Genomic DNA, 22713 nt, shown 5'->3' with positions numbered 1-22713 from the left:
CTATCTCTATTTTATTTAACTCAAAACAATATGTTTCTCTTGCATTGAACTTCACCTCACTTTTCTCTCCAATTAAGATCAGGGCATTCTCTTAGCAAAAAACATTTGATTGGAAGAATAAATTCCAGTGCTGAATCAAGCTTGTGCTACAAGAATAAAACATTTTATCCTATTGATGGTTACTGTCAATCTGCCAAAATGATTTTATACACAATTGTCAAATGAGATCATCCTTTCCTAGAAGCCCAGGGTTCTATTATGTTAACTAGGATGTTTTCTTCCAACATTATCTACACATGGTTTTCTACACAATCACTCTTTCTCAGCCCTGCCTATCTTACAGGATTGTTACTAAGGGGGCGGGGAAACAGAGCATGGGTGTTGCCTCAAGCTCCTGCAGAAAAGGCAGAATATAAATCACATAAAAAATAAACAAGCATTTAGATGTTATAAAAATGCAACTTCCATCTTGTGAAGATAATTAGCCAAACAATAAGATAAAACTGGCACTCTTATAATTTTAACAAAATAAATAAAATAATGACTTTGTACAAATCTGTGGTCTGACTATAATACAAAAACAGTCAAATTAAGTCAAATAGTAATGCTATGGATAAGTTTAGGGATATGCTAGAATAGATTTACTACATAACTTCAAGGATCTGTACACCCAGAAAATATTTTGAAAATTTAGAGGTATGTGTTGACATCAGTATTTGAAATCAGTATTTGAAAACAGTATTTGAAATCCTAAATGCTCAGTCAAAAGTAAATCCCTTTTTCTGTTAATATTCCTTTTAAAGTTGTTTCCAATGAAGCAAAACAGAGCCCTTTCTAGGGTGGTTAGAAAATCTGCAAGATTAACATTTAAACATTAATACAGATATTCATACAATTTTATATTGTGCAATGCTTCCTCCCCTCTGTGTATATGTGTATAGTATTACATAGAGCAATATGTGTAACAGACTTTTTAGAACCTATAACTACAGACTTAAAAAACCCAATAAAAAAGAAAGAAAAATGCAGGTGGAAACAAAAATCATGTTCATGCAGTACATTATGAGAGCATATGCACCAAGACAAATTCCTTGTGTGTCCAATCACACTTGGCCAATAAAAAATTCTATTCTATTCTATTCTATTAGAATAGACTGAATAGTAGACCTAATAAGTAATAACTTGCTAACACTGTAGTTAATACTTTTTTATTAAATATCATTGCCAATGGGTATTCAGAGTTTATCTTGGAATTAAGAGAAAAGGAATTTTATTTGAGATGTAGCACTTTCCCAGATAATTCTATATTCTGGAACATTAGACTCAGCTTTGAGGTAGACTTGTCCAACTTTTTAACCTAGCATTGCTCAAGATGCCTTCACTTAGAGTGAACTCAGAGTCCCCAAATGATTACTTTTTAAAAAGAAATTTTAGGAAGCTAAGGAATACGAGAGTAAAAAAATGGTTTATTTTTAAAATAAAAATATGAACATCTAAATCACTACTCAGTGTTTACACTCATGCAGGATCATATACAATGAATAGACTTGGAATGGGGGGGGAAACATGGCAGCATCTGGAGTCATCACAGTGTTAATGGTAAAAATATAAGTGATCTTCCTGATACCAGTTCTAAGTAGTCTAAAACCAATTCTAAGTAAAATCTGAGCTTATGCTCAGATTATAAATATGAATGACATCTTAATACATTTTTCCTCTTCCATTCCCACCCTGAGAACAGCAGCCAGTGGACCGCTCAACACATGAAACTTCTCATATTGCCATCCCAGTGTATTTCATAGAAATGTCCCTTTTCCGACTTCCGGTGGCTTCGCGAAACGCCAACAGAGCTCCTTTTAGGAGCTCCAGCCCCGTGACTCCGTATAGCTGCTAGAACAGCAAAAATCAGCTGTCTAGCGGCTTAAAAACTCTCCCCCAAGGAAAAGGGGGAGAGAAGAGCAGAAGGGTCTGGTTAGAGCTCCCCTAGACCCCCAGGCTTTTTTTTTTAAGCCTGGGGTTTGCAGGGTGAGAGCTCCCTGAAAGCCCTTTAAGAGCTCCGGAGCCGGGACGAGTCTGCTTAAAAATAAGCAGATCGAAGCGTCACGACCACACCAGCAAAGCAACTAGAAAGATTATAAAGAATTTGGACTATGGATTTTGGATGCTGGCAGAGTTAATACAGGAGACTAAAAATGCAAGTATTGTATGTTAACTCCGTTTAAAAAGAGAAAGATGGCGCCTTAGGGCGTGAAAACGAAACTTATAAGTGAAGTGAAAGTCCTTGTTAACATCAGTAACGTTGTTAAAGCTATCGGGTTATTCAAGAAAAAGATTTAAAGTGGAAGTGGAATGGAAAAGACTGTGGTATTGATTTTAACTAACTTACATCCTTAATTTGCGTGGAAAATAATTGGATTTAATGACCTGATAGCTGAATTAATACAAACATAAAGAGACAATTGAAAAATGGCTGAAATTAAAGATGGATTATATGAGTCAGCAAATTTACAAGTGGTGACTGCGAAGGACTTAAAAGATTTTTTAAAATCTTTTACTGTTGAGATAAGACAGATAATTAAAAGAACTATTCAAGATTTTAAATTGGGGAATAATAATGACTTGCTGGCTGGAAAAGAGGAAGAAATTAATCAGGATAATGTGCCTTTGGAGGATAAAAGAGACATTGTTGGGGCTAAAATGGAGATTATTATACCAAAAACAGGTTTGGTTCTGGAAGAGGCTTCCATTCAATTAATTGAGAAACAGCAAGAAGACTCTTTACTGCAGGTTGATAAATATTTTGACAAGTTTTGGCTCTATAGACAGAATCAATATATAAGGAACGAACTGATGGTCTACAAATGCAGGAAGAGTCGAAATGAGGTCTTCAAATTAAAGGAAACAACCCCAAGAAGAGAACAAATGCCAAAGACACACAAACTACAATTTCAAACCCAAAAATTTTTGAAAATAAAAGCAGGGGGAAGAGCAATGCTGAAGAAGAAAGTATTATTGAAGAAGGACTGGAAAAAATATAGAAAGAAAGAAAGACTGGTTATATTTTGGAGATTGCCTCATGATGTTAAAAGATTTAATTAAAGTTGGATAACTTCTGAATTTTATGGTAGTATTAAAGTATTGAAGTTTAAAGGTGGATAACTTAAAATTTAATGGATAACTTTTTGAAAGTTTTGAAACTTATATTTTGGAGAATGTTCTGCTAATGTACTAAGAGATTTTAAAATGTTTAAAATAAGATTATGGTTTGTTTTTTTTTTTACAAATGTGAAATGTGATAAGAGAATTTATGAAAGGAAGGCTGAAGTGTAATTTTTAAAAGGGGAGTTAACAAGTGTGAGAGAGTTGAATTCTGTAATAGTTAGCATATTTTAGCTTATGTTTGTTAAATGCTATATCCTGTTTTTGCTCTGGGAAGTTGGGGGGGGGAATTGGGGAGTGGGGGTTGGGTGGGGATAAAATGATGTATGATAATTGATTGTGTAGTGTTTGGTTGGTTGTTTGAATATAAAAAATAAAAAACTTTTGTCTTAAAAAAAAAAAGAAATGTCCCTTTTCCGAGGAACTCAATATAGCACCTTAACAGCTGTTCAGTTCCATCTCTCTTTTTATCATTACAGGAATCTTGTAGGGCAGGTCAGACTGACAATATAATTGATTTAAAGTCATGCTGGGCCTGGATATGAACAGGAGGCAAGCAGCAAACTCTGTTCTCTCAGGAAATCTAGAGCACTATGAGTTAGAAAACCATGGCAATATTAATGTTAATATTAATATTAATGATGAATTTGCTCCTGTCTTCAAAATGTAAATTCTAAGCTTTCTTGTATCATAGCAACATTCTTTCCACCTTCCCGAATAATGCTGCCATCCTTGAAGCTTCCCACAAGTTAAATAGGAGGGAAGAGACCCTGCAAGTATAGAGACATATAAAGACATACAGTAGATCATTAAGGAATTTGCATGAAATCATTTTGAAAGGTACAGATTTGGTTTCAGGATGTTGGATTTGTTAGTTTCTCCTCAGCAGCCAATTTAGTTCTATTTCAGAAGTGGGATTCCGGATAGCATATTCCAAACTGCAGACTAGTGCCAGGCAATCAACATGTCATCATATTGTCAGAATTTATGGAACTTCTGATGAAGTGGATGTGTCATAATATGCTTCCTTGCTTCAGAGAAAAAGCCTAAATATAGTAGATCTGTCAGGTGCTAACTTCATGCCAGGCTAAAACAACTCAACCAGCAATCTCAAAAACCAGCTCCTTTTTATGTCCCTGTATTAAATTGTCCCATAAATGCAACTTTGGTACATCTCCTATGTTAGTGGCTTGATTGCCTCAATCCAATTAGCTCTTTCTGCCTTGGAACTAGCCTGTATGTAGTAGTGAATGTCATTTTTTGTGATAATTTTGAAGAGGTTGCCCTGCACATTTCCTTTCACTCCTGCAAGAGAAGAGAAAACAGTCATTTAATAGGACATACAGATAGTCTTCAACTTACAACCATTCATTTAGTGACCGTTCGAAGGGACACCAGCACTGAAAAAAGTGACTTACTGACTATTTTTCACACTTCTGACCATTGCATGGGGAAGCCAGATTCACTTAAAACTGTGTTACTACTTTAACATCTGCAGTGATTCACTTAACAACCGTGGCAAGAAGGGTCATAAAATCGGACACAATTAACAACTATCTCACTTAGCAACAGAAACCTTGGATTCAATTGTGGTCATAAGTTAAGACTATCTGTAAAGAGAGCCAGTTTGGTGCATCAGGCTAGAAACTGGGAGACAATGAGTTCCAGTCCAGCCTGAGGCAAAAAGCCAGCCGAGTAACTTTGGACCACTCACTCTCTCTCAGCCCTAGGAAGGAGGCAGTGGCAAACTACTTCTGAAAATCTTGCCAGGAAAAGTGTGAGGACTTGTCCAGCCAGTTGCTGGGACTCAAAAACTTACTCAAAGGCAGCCCCCTCCGCCCCCCAAAAAAGACCAAAAGCTGCTGAAGTACCAGCAATCTCTCAAAGGGAGAATGTCAGAATAGGATACTGTAGAAGACACACTGAACCTGCTTTTCCATTCTGCATTTCATAAACTTTGCTTAAGTCATATATAAAATGCTTTCAAAAGTGAGACGAATGGTCCATGTGAGCAACTAAGCAATGCTTCTTTTCAGAATCTATTATATTCCATCTGGGAATAAGGTGGCTTAAGTTTTTCATTTCATTTTTTTTAAAAGTTTTTATTTTTATTTCTCATAAACATATTTAAATGTACAGTCTCTTATCCATCATTAATCATTCATCTTGTCTTTTAACTATTTTTAATTATTAATTGTTCGGGGTTGCTCTTTTACCATTTCCTCTCTATTTTACCACAACTTTCCCTCTTCTTCCCTTCTCTTCCTTCTTCTGACCCTTTCTACTTTCTTCATTCCTCCTCTCCTTCCCTTTCCTCCTTCCCCTTCCCTTCCCTTCCCCCACTCCCCTCTTCTTCTTCCTTTTCTAACCCTCTCTCCTACTCTTCTTTCCCCTTCCCTTTCTAGAAACCACAGTCATTTCTGCTGCTGTGATTGCCCTCCCCTAAGCTATCCTGGTGAAGTTTGAGTTAAAGAAAAGTATGTGGGGTGGGTGGGTGGCCCTTTTCCTTTTGGACAGCTACTTTTGCTATGGCTTTGAGAAGGGTGTGCCTTTGTTTGTGTATAGTATGTCTAAAATGAGAGGGAGTTGGGGTATGGAGCATCCATATTTTATGTACCCACCCCCATTTCTTTTAAGAACTGGCCCTAGCAGAAAATCCGATGCATTGGATGGGCGCTACGAGCTCTTTATCACAAGCATTCCTTAGCAGAAATAGGCCTTGCTGGGTGATAAAAGGAGTTGCTGGCAAAATCCTGATTCCATTTGCTCTCCTGTGTTTTGTGCTTGTCCTGTATTGTGTAACACATGGTCTGGAAATGAGACAAGGGCAGCAGAAGGGGGATGGGGGGGTAACATGGGCTGCTTCCAATGCCCCTGCAAATAATGAATGAAGGACCACTCTAATCTTTATCAAGAAAGAAAGAAAGAAAGAAAGAAAGAAAGAAAGAAAGAAAGAAAGAAAGAAAGAAAGAAAGAAAGAAAGAAAAAAGAAAGCTATCAAAATAACAGTAAGACTGGATCTTGCAAAGTAATAACGTGCCTGTAGGGACTCCATTGTCTTCCAGTGCTGAAACAAGACAACCACGGAGAGAAAATCCCCCAACAGGTTTGTTATCTTCCTATAGGAGAAAAAAAGTGGACCAATGTGAGTAAAGCAAATAATCAAAATGTTACATCCCCTTCAACAAATTTGACACAGGCGGGGAAAGTTTTGCTTGAGTTTGCTTCTGTTTAAGGAGATGCTGTACAGCAGGAGTGTCAAACTCCCAGCCCGCAGGCTGGATGCATCATGCGCTGGCCACACCCATGCTTGGTTTAGTGAAGGGGGAAAAGTCCCGATATGTCATGTGACACTGCTGTGACGTGAGTTTGACACCTCTGTGATAAACCATGGTAATGTTAGCATGTGGACACTGCCTTCTAAGCTCTGCCACATGTGATTCAGGACATCTTAAAGTGATTGCCATTGTCAACTTGGCAGAAACCAAAACTGAAAAGCAGTAATAATGTTTTGTCTCAGATTTTAGTTTCCACAAGCTGAGAATAGCAGCAGCTTTAAATTTGCGTGGCACATTAGACCTTAGGTATAATCTCCACAGTTGATTAAAGGGTTTTGATAAACTGGGGCACTTTCACAAACACTTTACACTGCCTGAAGGCACTCTTATACTGCCAATACTCCTATTTTTTCAGTCCTTTAAAAAACAGTCTGAAGATGGTCTGGACTTAACTTCTCTTTTGCTGATTCACAACACTGAGAACAAGTAGCAAAAAAATCACAGCCATGCCCTGAACCCTCAAAATGGTTCTGGAGAAAGAGACATTCTTACCATCTATGCACAAGGAAATGTTAAAAATCTCTTAGGTTCCTCTCCCCATCCTACTTCCATCTTGGTGTGTTGTGTAGCTATTTTGTCATATGCAAAATCTCAGAGTGGTTTGGAGAGGTGGGGCTGTATTTTTGTTTAAAAGAGTGCTAGGGCCAGTTGATGGTTAGGAAGTAGGAGTTGGGGTAAGGTAAGACTTCCTACAAAAGGGTCTCTTCACAAGTTTTGGAGAGTTGCAAGATTTAAAAGATATGACTACAGGTAGACCTTGCTAAATTAGCACAACTGAGATAAGTAACTCTGTCACTAAGCAATGTGATCACTAAATGAGACATCATGTTTTACTCTGGCTTCAAACACACATAGTTGAGTTTGCCCTGATCTCAAACACAAGTAGCATAGAATGACAGACTACAGGATATGACTTGAGATCTAACCAGAGTCCTCAGAGATCTCTGATAAACACAGTTTATTTATTTTAAAACATTTATATAACTGCCCATTTTATATCAAACTCTGTGTGGCTCCCAATCAGCAAAATCTTCCTGACACTTCTTCCTAACAAAATGGTTGAATAAGGATGTAGAACTCTAAAATGAGTAGCATTAAAAATAATTTCATATCAAATCTCACTATTTTTCTCCTGAATTGATTTTCATTCTCTAACTAGAGTAAAAAAAGAGAGAGAGAGAGAGAACAGGACTATCATATTTGCCTAGGGGAAAAAATAGTGGTTGGATTCAAGTAATTTAACAACTAGTTCTCTGCCCTAATGATTTCTTCCAACAACCAGTTCACCAAACTGCTCAGAAAGTTAACAACCGGTTCTCCAGAAGTGGTGCGAACTGGCTGAATCCCACCACTGGGAAAAAAAAACCTTCAGCAGTATGTATCTTGCTGAAATTCCGTAACGTAACTTGTCCCATTCCCAAATCCAAATGTGTTTTTTTCAATGACAGAAAACAATAACGACAAGGTATATTTGTTCCCAAAGCAAATGTGTTATATTAGGCTACTTTTTAGATTTGTATTTAATTGGCATATTGACTTACAACTAATATGGAGACAAACTACAGCACAGTGCAAACTATTCAAGATGTACTCTGTATTGTGGGCCATTTAGGATCCAGTGGGGATCTCAAGGGATCTGCCCCCAATCTTACTGAAAACCATGCAGAATTCATTCCTCCTACCCATCAGCAATAGTCTTGAGACATTTGGGGGGGGAGGGGGAACATTCCCCAAAGTCACACATGTAGGGTGTTTCGACTATTGCAATGCCATTGTCTCACCTTTGTGGGGTCATAATAATGTAAGAAAGCAGGCTCAGACCTCAGGACAAAGCGCCTGACTTTCCAGTTCTTCCTCTTGTGCCCCTGAAAGTTGGAAAATAGTTTTAATTTTCTTTCTCCAAAACACGGATCTCTTGTAATTGTCAATAGTAGAGAAAAAAATATTGCATTATCTGTTTACTCCTTTTATCTTTGCAGAAGAAAGCTAAGGGATAATTCAGATAGTCCTCGCTTAATAACCATTCATTCAGAGACTGTTTGAAATTTAGGATGATGCTGAACAAATGATACTTCTGCCTGGACTCCAGAGTTACAGCTGTTGAAGAGCTCCTGTGGTCACTTGGCAGCCCCTTCTTGCATTTGAAATCCCAGGATGCGTTTCAACAAGCCCCACCCACTTATCTCCCCCCATGTAGGTCCTTTTGCTCCTGCTCTCCATGGGCCTTGCCCTCCTGTCCCTGATTTTCATCGTCTTCTTACTTCTGCTGCTGACAAAGCACACTTGGGCTGGCTCTGTGAGGCAGCTGCTGGCACTCAAGGCCTTCTTCTCGAGGTTGGGTGTAGCACAAGTTACCTTGTGAGACCACAAGAAGATGGTGAAGGTCAGTTAGAGGTAGTAGAGCACAATTGATCTACTGGTTTTATTATTACCCTAACACCCTACCTGTCATATTAGAAATTACAATTTGTAAATAAATGTTAGTAGCTTGTGTGGGCCACTCCCTAAGCTTTCAGAAGTTATGTGTGATCCTATGGCCTGCTTTCTGGTGTAGACTGTGCTGTGTAGAAAGAACATTTTGCCATGCCAAAAACATGACAATGATACTTGGGTGTCACTTTCTGTATCAGACTGAGAAGAAAACTATGTGTTCATTAAGTCACATATAGTAGTTAGAAGATTGCTTCTATTTATTCTCTATTTCTAACACTTTTTAACAGAAACGTAGCGGGAAGAGTTTCAATTACTGTAGTTACCATCTAAGTCTTGTTCAGATGTTAGTTAATTTGCTAACTGTACATTAATTAAATTGTGAGGGTTTCCTATTAAAATGCCATTTTATTTCAAAAAGAGCTTTAGAAGATACCAATAAAATATTGCCTCATCCCCATTCCGTGATTATCTTGAAATTCTAAAGTCATAGTTACCTGTTTTATCAAAAAGCCTTGCTTTAAAATTGTGCCACTCAGTTCAAGTATGTTAATATTGAGCTGTTCTTTAGTATTAATTTTTTTCTTATAGCTTTCAGCCTGCAGTAAAAACAAAAGCATTGAACTACGTTATTAAAGAGTCAATACAAATTTTACAAATACTGATTTCATCCTTTAGCATGATTGATTTTCATTCATTTTTACAAGCTTTGATCTCCAAGCTATTCTCCTTTTCCTTCTCTTCCTCCTCCTCAGCCATTTAAATTATTTTTCATAGTACAGTCTGGGAAATTAAAATGTCAGGCAAATCCAGAGCTGCCCATTGCAGGCTACTTGGCTGCTGTTGCGATCTTTACCCAAAAGTAAGAAGATATATTATTAATATAAGATGGTGCCCACCAGGAGCAATTTTGCAGTGCTTAGTTGTTATTCCTAAAGCATATCCTGACAAGCAATCACAGTAACAAAAATGCTCAATGCAAGGAGAGATTTCATCCTTGTGAGCAGTGTTCTCCAGGGTTATATTTACAACCAAATCTATGTAGGTCACACCTATGCAAAGTCCAATTAATATCATAATCTTAGATAAAAGTATTGAAAGTATTTAGAAAGTACAAGTGATTTATCAAGATTTTATCATTTGCCTACTTTTTTTTTCTATTTGACTGTACAAAGTAAATTGACACAGCTAACTTTTGAACCTCATCTGTATGCAGGAAGAGATTCAGCTTTCAGAATTTGCATCACTTACAAATGCATACAAGGCAGTAGAGTCATCTAAAAATTGCTCAGTCAAATCTCCATTCCTCATGGCTTCAGTGCTGCGGGCTCCCACAGGTTTAATGAAAGTTTCATCCACCAGCACAGAGGCCAGCGTGACTGCTTCAAGCCGGGAAGCTGCAAAGCTACTGGAAATCAACCAATCCACCAGTATGGAGCCTGAAAGGAAGAAATGGAGTTAATCAGACAAACAATATCCACTGCCATCCGCCACCTCCAAGACAGGAAAGATAGCAATACTATGTCCTTCTGATAAATTTAAAAAGTTATCATTTTGAAGATTTATTTATATATTAAAACCTTTCTGAATAAATTTAATTAAATTTTTCCTGAAACACTTAGATTGAAGCAAACCAGGTAACAGTGGGGGATATACTGTATGGTTGCTACCAACATATATTTCCCAAGAAATGTCTAGTTAAAAAAAAACACAGAAGGAGGTATAACACAGTCACGCTTAAGATTAACTTCTGGGTCCATTGTTCAAAAATAGCCATCAGTACTTCCACAGTTAAAGTATGTTTAACATGGGAACATTTTTCCCATGGAAAGTTTTTTTATTTCAAATTTATATGGAGCCATAGTCCATTTGTAATTTTCCAAAAGCAAAGTTTTGGAAAATGTCACTCTTTCTCCGTTTATTAAAAAAAAGTTGTTTCACAAAAAATTCCTTAACTCTATTCAAAATGTCTTTTGCTAAGGATTGAAGCAAAATCACCCATTTTTTCCAGACTTTTCAATTCAAAAATTCCTAATAGCTGAAAAGTTAACAAGCAATCTCTGAAAGTGATTAGAAGAGGATGTTTGTAAACTCAGTAGCCTTCTGAAGAGGCAGACTCTGGTTTGACCAAGATGGCTGTTCTCCCATCTTCCAGAGCTCTAAAACCACCAGTGTTTTGCAACCTACTCATGAGGAACAACTGTATAGAATATGTCTGTGCAATCTTAAGTCCACCATGTGTCCAGAGAAGAATTATGAAGAGTGGGTCTACTTTTTGGGTCTTCTTTCTGCTATGGTTGTTGGCTCCATACTTAGTGGAGCTGTCTTCAGTTCTCCATTTTTTCCGCAGAAGTTCCTAGTGAGTTTTATAACTGATTAGTGAGATGAATCTGAATCTGTCCGAATTTAATTTAGCACTCTAACCACTAACACACTTGCTCTGGTAGCTTCATCTTCTAAAGCATATTTCCATGCAATTTCTGAAATGTGCCACCTGTTTTTTTGCAAGCAGTGGAACAAAAAAAATTGAAAATGCATTCTTTATTAGTTTTCACACATCTGATAATTAAAACAGGTTCTGAAAATGTTTTCTGGTAGAAAATGTCTCTATAGAGGAGCATAAGAAAAAACAAATTTGGTGACATGTGTACCTGTAAAGCTTTCTTTATACAAGCTGCCTTGTCTGGTATTGGGTGTTATCTTGATTCCACTGCTGCTGTCATACATTTTGTCCACAATATGACTGGAGGAAAAAAAAAATTAAGAGAGGGTCAGTGATAAACAAACAGAAGAACCAGTTTTGTGAATTTACCCACATTCCAGTGTTTTCAGCTAATAGCATGTTTTCAATCCAAAAATACTCAGAACATGTTTGGAATCCAGTTCTGCTTACATGCAAGTGGAATTAATCAATTTCTCCCAAGGGATGGCCGTCCTCTATTGCCAGTAGCCATTATCTGTGCTTTATTACATTGCATTACAAAATGTTATGATATAGTATGGAAGACTAAGCTGGATTCATAGATGAGTAATGCTCATCTATGTTCCAGAGGAAATGCATCAGGAAATTATGTACAGGAAATTTTGTGTACATGCACAGAGTAGGTGGGAAACCTATAGCCTTTCAGATTGGATGAGCTACAATATCAAGCATCCCTTGGCTTGGAAGCTTGGGGTTGCGGAAATGTTTGGCTCGGTGACAAGAACTACCGACTTCTCATTCCTAACATATAGAAAACAGTGCTCGTTGTTTTCAGTCCAAACCAGCAGCATGCAAAAACAGATGGAAAACTTATTTACCACATACTTCAAACTAATATTCGCAGGAAGTTTGAAGGAGTTTCTCATGAGATGAAGTTGCTGAACTTGCACTGGGTTGCCAGCATGAATAGCGCCCGTGATGTCCAAAGCCCAAATGTCACGCTCTTCTCGAGAGCAACAGTCAAGGAAATAGTCTGTGTTGGTTTTTGTCCTTAGTTTAATAACTAACTGCAAAAGAACAGCATAAGAAGCAGGGTTTATAGGAATGGCCATAAAAGGAAAGGGCCTTATACCACACATCTATTTGGTCTCCAACTGAGAGTTATGTTTCATTGCTAAAACAAGACATTCCCCCATTAAATAAATTAGCCAAATGAGCAAGAGAGAGATAATAATAATGATTTTTAATTTTTTAAAAAACAGATGGGATCCCATGCATTCCAAGATCAGTAGGATGAAAAGCTCATCAGATTCGAGGAACATCATTAGGTTAACATACAAATTTTGGTATAGCCTTCAGTTGAATCTGAATGAGAAAATTATTTCAGTGGTTCTTTCCCTAATCCTGATTTTCAGTCTTGAAAACAATCCCTGCTAAACTATTGAAAACTGTCTACCTATATCTTCCATTTTACTAATCAGAAAATGCAACCCTAAATTACCCAACGGATCTGTAATATGCAGGAGTTGCAGGGAAGCAACACAAGCCTAAACTAATAGACAACAGCTAGAGGTTTGTGGCTTGGGGGAGGACTGTATATTAAAATTGGATTAGGTTAATTGGTTAGCTTAGATCAGTTAGATTAGGCCATCAAATCCAATCACCTGAGTTAGTGTGAGAACCTAAATTAAAGTACGTCGTGTCTAAAGACTAAAGAGTGATTGGTTACACCAACTGGATTCACTAGGTTAGAATTATAAAATAATAGAATTGGAAGTGCTTGCTGGGGGAAATCCCAGTTAAAGCATCACAGAGAGATACTGGAGATGTCTGGCCTCTGCTTCAGCACATCCAGTAAAAGATTCAGTGTTGCTATGAGTAACCGGTTTTCCAGTTGAACTATTCCAACTGTTAAAAAGGTTTTTTTCCCCTGACTAGCCCATTCCCCCTTTTTTTTCTTGCCATAATATATACATCTTCTTAGAGCTATGAAAGTCAAAACAGAGCTATGAACTTTTTGGGAGTCTTCTTTGAAAAGAAATCAGCTTTCTCAGAATATTATCCCAACTCATTCCCAAAACCTAGATTGTTCTCTTCCTTAATTGCTTTCTCTCATTTTAAAGTCAACACAGTAGTAAGAGAACTAAGCAAAGAATCCAACATGGGACTTACCTGCCTGTTCTCATATTCCAAACATGGGCAAGTAATCGTACAGCCGTCTAGAAAAATCCTTCCCTTGGGAGAAGACTCTTGCTTTCCTCCCACCACTTTATAATAGAGCAGCCTGTCCTGGAGAAGAACAAACCATCTTGCTTTCCAATTGGGGACAACGTGACCCTGCAAACAATAAAAAAACAAAAAATAGCGGTTTCTGAAGCTGATCAAAAGCAGCTCTACCTGCTATGCTAATTACACAAAGCAACACGTTTATTCATTCCGACTCATAACTTATTGCATTAATACATTTCTAATTGATAGAACTTTGAACAAAATCCTAGGCACCTGGGCTGTTATACTTATTTAAGTTTTCCTCTTATGCTTCTATTAAAATAACCCATGGATCAGTGGTGGGTTGCTCCCGGTTTGGTCCGGTTCTTGCGAACTGGTAGTAATGGTGTGGGAGGCTCCGCCCACCCGCCCAGATGTCATCATGAACAATCTGCACATGTGCAGAAGCTTCTGCGCATGTGTGCGCTCCCGTTGCGAACCGGTAGCAGAGGTAAGTAGAACCCACCCCTGCCATGGATGCATTTTAGAACAGAACACAGATTCATAAAAGTAATTACAATATTCATTAAAACCATAGCATAAAATATAACCAATATTGCCCCACTCACATTTACAATCCATACCGCTATTTTTTTTTTTAAATGCCTTCAAGTAGAGTCTTGATTTCAGGTTACTGTCTGCGCAAGTCCCTGCAGTTTTCTTGGCAACTGCATTTTTTAAAGGAATGGTTTGCTATTTCTTTCTTCCTAGAGCTTAGAGTATCTGACTCAAAGACAACCAGTTGGCTTCCTGTCTACAGCAAGTCTAGAATTTACGGGCTTCCATTTTTCAATCTTGCACCTTTAACTGCTATTCCAAACTGTCTCTCTACTGTTACAGATGATATATAAAAGAGCCTTGGTGGTGCAGTGGACTAAAGTGCTGTTAAGTAGTACTTAGCTGCCAGCTGCCTGCAATTACTGCGAGTTCAAATCTCACCAGGCTCAAGGTTGACTCAGCCTTCCACCCTTCCAAGGTAGGTAAAATGAGGACCCGGATTGTGGGGGCAATAAGCTGACTTTGTATAAAAAGAACACCGCGAAACTTGACATATATATTATAATAAAAACTAAACGATTTTGAATAATATAGGTATTGTATTCTGAAAGAAAAAAAGCAACCAGCCCACATTTACTGAAAATTAGGTGGAGATGTGCTTAATCTGTTAAAAAAAAAAAAATACTTTCAGATAAAATGTGAAATTGATAGTGAAATTGCCCTGCCCTCTTCATGGAATTTTACTAACAGTCCAGAAGATATTATCGTTTGTGGTATTAGCCCACATTTCCTCATTGTTTTTCAAACTGCAACCAAACAAAAATCCCAAACTCTCTCCTTGTGAAAAGTGTATTGCATCTTCTTTCTCCTAACAAATCTGGACACCAATAAGACTGGGTGTTTCCCTTTCTCTATTTCTTGCTGTGCACTTCTTTAAGAACTTATAGGGAAGTGTGAAAGGTGCCGAAAACAGAAGAGAAAGGAATTGCTTTGGAAGCAGAAATGGGAAATAAACAAGATGAGAAAGGAGTGGCGCCTTCAGACCCTCATTCACCATTATCAGGAACAGCTCCTCCCACTGTACTTTAGGAATGCATTTTCCTGTATATACCTGTTGAAAAATTGCACTTTTGTCCCGGTACATGTGCTGCATTATATAACTACCCTTCCTCATTCATAAGACTGCTGGCAGAATTATCGTACATTTTCTCTCTTTTTCTTTTACAAGGGATATCTATTTAAAGGAAAGAAAGCATGGCTGTCTGAGGTCCATTTCATTGGTAGGAACAGAAGCCCTCTGGCTTGAAGCCCTTTTAATTCTCACTGGATGATTTATGGCTGAAAACCATGTAGCAGTGGGAAAAGCCAGCCTGTTTATGAATGGATCACAGTGTTGTTTTGACTTTCCATGAAGCTCTGAGAAATCATTAAATTCTTACAATATACCGCCATGTGTGATTTCAGAGAAGGCTTCTATTGTATAATCATTCTGTCTGAGGTGGAAGATGTTCAGGCACAGATCATTCTTCAGATGTAAGTTGTAACCTTTTATTATTTTCTTTTTTCTTTTCTCAAAAAGCTATTATGGACAAAAAAATACTGTAACTCTTCAGTGCCTCTCATTTGGTAGCATTAGGCACCATTTGCATAGCTCAAAATGTTGGAATATAAAGCATTATGCTGTTCCAGTGGACAACTCTTTTCATGCCAGAAATTAATTATGACAAAATGTCATAAAAAGCCATTATTGAAAGTAGCTCTCAGAATATTCAATTGCAGGTCTCAAAGTGACTATTGGGGGGCGGGGGGGCGGGGGGGGGAATGAGACTTTAAGTGAGGAGTTGCTGAATTCGCATATATAAAAAGTTTTCAGGTTACCTCAAAAGATCTCAACAAACACAATGCACTTTTAATACATTACAATTGTTAACTGATTAGGTGCTTGTGATCCGTCTCTCATATAATCTTCATTTGCATAACCAACCTGTCCTTCCCTCTCCAACTCATTCCATCATTCTAATTTAAATCTTTATTTTATTGATTTATTTGCACTTTGCATTTGTTGAAGCGAGCTGACGAAAGTTTGCCTTTTATAAAAAGTGTTAGCTGGAAAACATCTTACCACACTCTTTCTGAATTTTTGCTACCAAAGATCAACACAGCTGTCCTCCTACCACACCTACTCAAAAAGTGGAAATATGTACTGAGTCTCAAACAGCTCATCAAAATACTTGCTACATCATGCCCCGTTGGAAATTCCAAAGAAAAATGTTACGTTTCTGAAAATGTAAAAGTCAACTGCACCTCACTTACAATGGATCTACAATAATTCAAAAGCTGCAAGCCAAAGGCCTATCTAGAGGCTGCCTAAGAACATGAATTTGAAAAAAGAGGCAAGGCTACAAATTGAAATTAGAACTGTGAAAGAGAAGGAATAGAGACCAATTTTGTAAGACATGTTATCCAGTTCAGTTCCTTCATCCTTGCCTAGTGACCATGGGAGATCTTCCATGTTATTTCTAAGATTTATAACTTTTTTTCCTAGTCAGTTGAAGATTACTATTTGTAATCATTTAAAAAATAATAAATAATATTATTTAAACAAGATGTTATAATTAAGCCTCCCAGTTAGAGATCAGTGGAAGGAAGTCTTACCTTTTTAACTAGAAAGCCCTCTTTCAGGATCCCCCTCCCTTCCTCCATGGTGGGCAAGAGAAGAATGTGTGCCTGTTGAGAATCTCGCAGACAGCTGCAAACCGGTTCTTCTGAAAGTAAGGTTTTAAGAGGCAGGCTGATTTTCTTCACCCCCACTCCAGAGTGACGTCTGGTCCACTCCCTGCTCAAGGTAGAGAAAGCAAACACTGAGCTGGCATACCTGTCCGTATGGTGAACAAGGTCGCTCCTATTTACAGTTGTAAAGGCTCAAACTGATTGAGTGCCTCCGGTAATATGAATCAGCCATTTGATTACACATCACAGGAAGACGTTCCTGTAGTATGTGGAAGCCAAGAACTTACCGGGGGCTACAACGTTTTGCTTGCTGGGAGTTTCCAAAGTTTGATGTACAGTAAAATGTCCTGATTGTTAAGTGTATTGCATATACTTCTGAGTCGGTGGGATGTGGGTAGCCGTATGTTAGTTTAGAAAAAAGTCCCTAGATTAACAATCCTGGCTTGTGCGGAGTAGCCTGAACAACATACTTGGGATAAAACTACGTTTTGGTTGAGCTGTTGTAGCAAAATTTGGCCAAAATATGCCAAAAGTGATGGTACTGTCTTTAATAGAAAATGTTACAAATGGTTTGGTTGGTCATTAAATCCACACCTTCTCTATCTTACTAAAAATATTATGTAAAAGCCTTGATCAAAACCAAGCTGAGCAATGGAAATCAATTTCTATGGTTTGGTGATGAACATGGCATACAGAAGATTGCTATCTGGAATGTAAAAGGAGTGAATGATAAAGAGCAAGAATTGACAGATGGCATGGAAGAAAGAAAAATATGTTATGTATCTGTGCAATTAAGAAAAAAGAAGGATGTTATAAATCTTAGTAAAGGTGCCCTAATGTTGTGGAATAAAGATGATGAATATGTTCAGGAAAGTGAAGGTATAGGTTTAATTATGAGTGAAATGACTAGAATGAATGTCAGAAAGGAGAAGAATTGATGTCATCTGAGTTGTTGTGGAACTGTAGTAATGTAGAAACTTCTAGATTGGTGATAGTTGTGTATTATCTCCAGTGAAGTATAATAATGAAAGAATCAGAAATGTTTTGGGAAAAAAAACAGTGCAACATTTGAACGAACACAATTCAGGAGGAAAATATTTTGCTAGGTGTTTAGAATGTATGAGTGGAAAGGAGATGAGAAGGTACAGAGGAATTTATTGGGAGATTTGGAAACACAAGAATGGAAGAGAACAATAAGTATCTGTTAGAAAAATATCTGCTTATTCCAAATACTTTGAATCATGGAATCATAGGGTGGTTGGAAGGGACCTTGGTTTAAGCATGTCTCTTCATATGTACACATGATAGAATAATGAATATAAACCTGAAAGCATTATTTATTAGGAATGGTTGAGGTAATTAGTGAAACACAATAAATTAATGAAAAGTTTTAAATAAAACAGATGATTTTTTGGAAGTGTAAACAGTGGATCTTGGGGAATGTATGAACAAATATTAGAACATAGATCAACTTTCTATTATAATGAATAGAAAACAGACATATTGAAAGAGGATGTGGAAGCTGCTTGGAAAAAAGTAATAAGAATTATGTTACATAATATTACAGTAGTACAGTATGCATATTTGATTAAAAGGAAGTGTGAAAAAGATGTTTTTACATGATGAAGTGAAAGAAGATGTGGTATATAAGATGCATGTACAAATGCTGCAAATGAAGATGAGACAATATATATGTGTAAGGAATACTTGAAGTGCTTGGTAGGAAGGATGTCTTGGTTGGAAATACATTTATACTTTTACATGCACATGATGCCATGTTATTGGCAGAAAATCTGAATTATTTACAGTGAAACTTAAATTGTATAATGTATAAGATATCTGGTTCTAAAAATTAACATATCAAAGATTAAGTTAGCTCTGTGTCATGGAGAAAATAGAATGAATGATTGCAATAATGGAGACTATGGTATACTGCAGCTTGGTGTAGGCTACATACTGGGAGTCCATTAGTTCTACTTTACCTTAGGCACAAAGCCAGCTGGGTAAGCTAAGGCCAGTCACTCTCTCTCACCCCCAGGAAGGAGGTAATGGCAAACCCACTTCTGAAAACTTGCCACGAGAACCAAGTGGTCTTGTTTGGGCAATTGCGAGAAGTTAAGGCACCAAAACGATAAATAAAAGCAAAGAAGTCCTATCTACATTATAGCCAGACATTTTAATCGATTTAAAACTGAAATATATTCAAAAGAGATCTTTAAGGCAAACTTGACATAGCCTTGGTACAAATAATAATTAGATATTTCCAAAATTTCGGTTTGTACTGGTATTTATTTCAGGAATGGGAGACCCTTACGACGCTGAATGCTCCCTTCTGTGTCTGATAATGGGTAAATAATCATAAAAAAACTTCTCAAAGGATAAAGATAGCATAAATTAAATAAATAATGCTTCAAATGTTCTCCTTCTGGCAATAATCATCAGATGTTTCCAAGACATCTACAAACTGTCAAAGGAAAGTGCATCTCAGCAATAAGGATGAGACTGGATATAGGTAGTCCTTGATTTACAACCATTTGTTCAAGAACTGTCCAAAGTTAAAATGGCCCTGAACAAATGGTAGACATGCCATTCTCAGGCTTTTGGCGGTCTCAGGATCCCTGCAATCAAGTGATTACAATCTGGGAGTTTAGTAACTGGCTTGAATTTATGACTAAATGCAGCACCTCATAACCACGTGATCTCCCTGTGGCTTTCCCAGAAATTCAGTGGGTTAGCTGGGGGTAAGTCTCCCTGAACCAGTCCCCCAACCCCTCTGCGCTCACACCAAGCTGGCCACTTGTGTATTCCCCCTTTACTCTCCCCAAGTCTTGCTGCACCTCCCTTTTACCTTGTGCACCCTCACACACCCTCTTTGACCCAGTCACGTGGTTATGAGGTGCCACACCTTCATTGCACACTCTTCCCCATCCAGTCATCTGGGACTTGCCAGCTTCCCCCAACCAAGTCAGTGGTAGCATGAAGTTGCCTTACCTGTCAACCATGAGATTTTCTTAACGAAGGCAATCCGTTCAGCAGGAAACTGCCATGGCTAAGTGATGGAAATTTCAGTTCCAACTGCCATTGTAAGTTGAGCATTACTTGTACACTACTTGCTCAACTTACTTTTGCAGGGGAATTAAAAACCATTTGTACTTGAGCCTACTTCTAGTTAAGAATGCATAATAATGTGCTGTACTTAAGTTTCCAGAACAGTCAGGCTACATTAATAAATGTATATGGGTATTACTATTAAGTAGATCCATGCACATTGGTTAAGTCAAGCCAAATCAAAATTTATAAATTGATTATAAAGGGCTTTTTATTGACCTTTCTGTGAAGATCTCCATATGCATGCAGTATCTCTGACAAGAGGTGTAGGCAGTTTCCCTTTGTCATTCCCATAAGCCCTAAAAGTTGCTCTAAAATATATGCAACCCTTTTCTATGGAAAGCTTTAAGAACAGCGAGGAAACATTTTACACTCCTGTTTGGGTGGAAATTGATGCTTCTTATGGAAATTGTATCCTATCTTGAGACTGTAGAGAGTGACTCTATACCCAATAGCAGTTACAGAACTACAGATAAGGTGAAAGCTTTAGGGTTAAGGTATCAGTGATATGTTTCCTTATTGTGAGATTTTCTTGTTTTCTAGGGAAATACTTTTATGGTCAAAGCAAGATTTAAAAAAAAAAACAGTATCCTGGAGATAAGAAAGTAGGAAGGAAACAATTGTTATTCTTGCATAGCTCCTGATTACTGTACTTGCTGATAGAGCTAGTCACAGACGATGTAGCATTAGTCACTAAATCAGCAAAGCATGTCAGCAAATCTCTTTGCAGACATAGAATTATTATGCAGTGGGTGGGAGACTTTATGACTGAGTTTTACAATACACTCCAATAGCTTGCTTTCTAAACATATGAGTCAGCCCTATGTAAATATTGTTATGTATTTAATATGTATTTATTTATTTTTTAGGCCAGGCCAGAGGTGGTCTAGCTCCCGTATTCTTGGAGGCTCTCTCCGATCGAGACATTCAAGTCTATTAACTTCTGAACAGTTCATGGATGGCTAAAGTATATCTAGCCAGATATACTAGACAGCCAGTTTGGTCTAGTGGAGACTGTAAGTTCAAGTCCTGCCTTAGCCGTGGAAGCTGGCCAGGTGACTTTGGACTCTCAAGTCACTCTCTCACAACCAAGCCCATTTCACAGGGTTGTTGTGTGGAAAATGGAAAGACGAAGAGGTGTTAGATATATTGCCTTATTTGTAAAAATGATGGGATGTGAATAAATATCAAAAATAGATCTGCTTGCCAGTTTCATGTGGTACTTATTTTACACCTTTGCCTTTTTAAATCTTTTTGTTGAAAAGCTATCATTTTTTATCATTCACCCTATTATCTTTCCCTGCTCCCCAATTTTATTACTGTTCAATTTATAGTTTTCTATTACAGTTGATCAATTTTTGTGTTTGCCCTGACATTTCTGATGCCAACAATACTTAGATAACCCCACTTATATTTTATTTCCCCATAGCACTTAAAATATTTATGAACTATCCATTGTATGAAAATTGCTACTCTAAAAAATGTACACAGGGCAAACTTGTAATTAGTTCTTAAAGATACATGTCCATACTAGTTTGCATTCAGTCAACCTATACTTTACACAAAAATAAATTCCTAAACTTTGCAGAAAATGGCCGTCTTCTCACTCTACAGATTCAAAGGAGGTTACCCAATCTATATACTACTTAATATTGAAATGTGGGTTTTTACTGCTACAAAGAACTCTTCAAATGCTAAACATATCCCTATTGGAAGAAAACATGTAGGGACCTGTATGGATATATAAAACTAAACTCAGACAGTGATGTCAGATCAGATAGGTCTAATCAATTCTCAAATTACCCTATCTATCTTTAGGCCTACAGATTCCTCCATAGTGGGAGGAACTGGCTGTAACAAATCATCTGTTGATGTTGACGTCAAAAGTTGCCTGCAACACTGAAAATTTATCTTGAGAGATAACTGGTTTTTCCTCAAAGAGTACAGAAATCCTCATAAGGAGTTAGCAGGCCAGATGGAGAACTTTAGTAAGCAAGGATTTACTAAATATGAATTCAGGACAACATTTTGAACCCTTTTAAAGTAATACTAAGTCAGTTTGCTGTGGTTGTATGACACCCAGTGGTAGGGGAAAAAAATATACTATTATAAGCTACCATTAAAACATGTTAAACATGTTGTTACCATTAAAACATTAGTATTAATATTAGAAAAAAATGATTTAGAAGTCTTTACTAGCTTTTGATTTTGATATACATAAAAACAGATAATTCTTATATAAATAGAGTATTTAGGGAAAAAAGTAATGACATTTAATAAAAGTTTTAGCACATATAATCACTATTATAGTATGTAGAAAAGGAGTTTGATGTGGCAGACTAGCAAAAAATAAAACACAAGATGTATCATCCTCCTAATAAACTTATTTAGCAACTGAGTGCAGTATTTCCTTGTTCTATAAATGAGAGATTATGATTTACCTTGCAGAGTAGGGAAAAAATCTTTTGTTCTAAGGCATCACATACTCAAAATGTAAAAGAAAAGCCTACAAAATAAGAAGAGGAAGACTAGTGCATTAATTCATCAAAGTATTAAAAAGGAGTATCTAGTCTTGCTGACGTTGTACACGAAGTAGCCCTAAAGTTACTTGTATAATGACAACTGATTATGAACTATGTAGATTAGGATTTATCGGTTAAAGACATGCAAACTGCCATCTTCAAGAGCTAAAAGCCACTCTCTCCTCTTTAGCTCTTTGCACTATAGATTTCTTAAAATGAAAATGAAATGAAACCCAAG

At 37.2% G+C, this 22713-nt stretch overlaps 1 protein-coding gene across 1 annotated transcript; it reads right to left on the bottom strand.

Annotated features, from left to right (window-relative positions):
• Positions 1–4336: 4336 nt before the first annotated feature.
• PLEK2 (pleckstrin 2) lies at positions 4337–16818 on the bottom strand. Its single transcript, XM_070931252.1, has 9 exons — positions 16771–16818; positions 13522–13686; positions 12235–12416; positions 11579–11670; positions 10179–10366; positions 9425–9526; positions 8279–8362; positions 6200–6278; positions 4337–4464 (listed from the first exon to the last, which is right to left on the bottom strand). Exons 1-9 carry the CDS (start codon positions 16816–16818, stop codon positions 4337–4339), a joined length of 1068 nt encoding a protein of 355 aa, XP_070787353.1.
• Positions 16819–22713: the final 5895 nt, after the last annotated feature.

The sequence above is a fragment of the Pituophis catenifer genome, unplaced genomic scaffold (assembly GCF_029215685.1).
Source record: "Pituophis catenifer annectens isolate HBS135680 unplaced genomic scaffold, rPitCat1.0.hap2 SCAF_1, whole genome shotgun sequence".
Taxonomy (NCBI): domain Eukaryota; kingdom Metazoa; phylum Chordata; class Lepidosauria; order Squamata; family Colubridae; genus Pituophis; species Pituophis catenifer.
The sequence above is the reverse complement of the archived record's forward strand: the minus strand, read 5'-3'. Positions and strand labels throughout refer to the sequence as shown.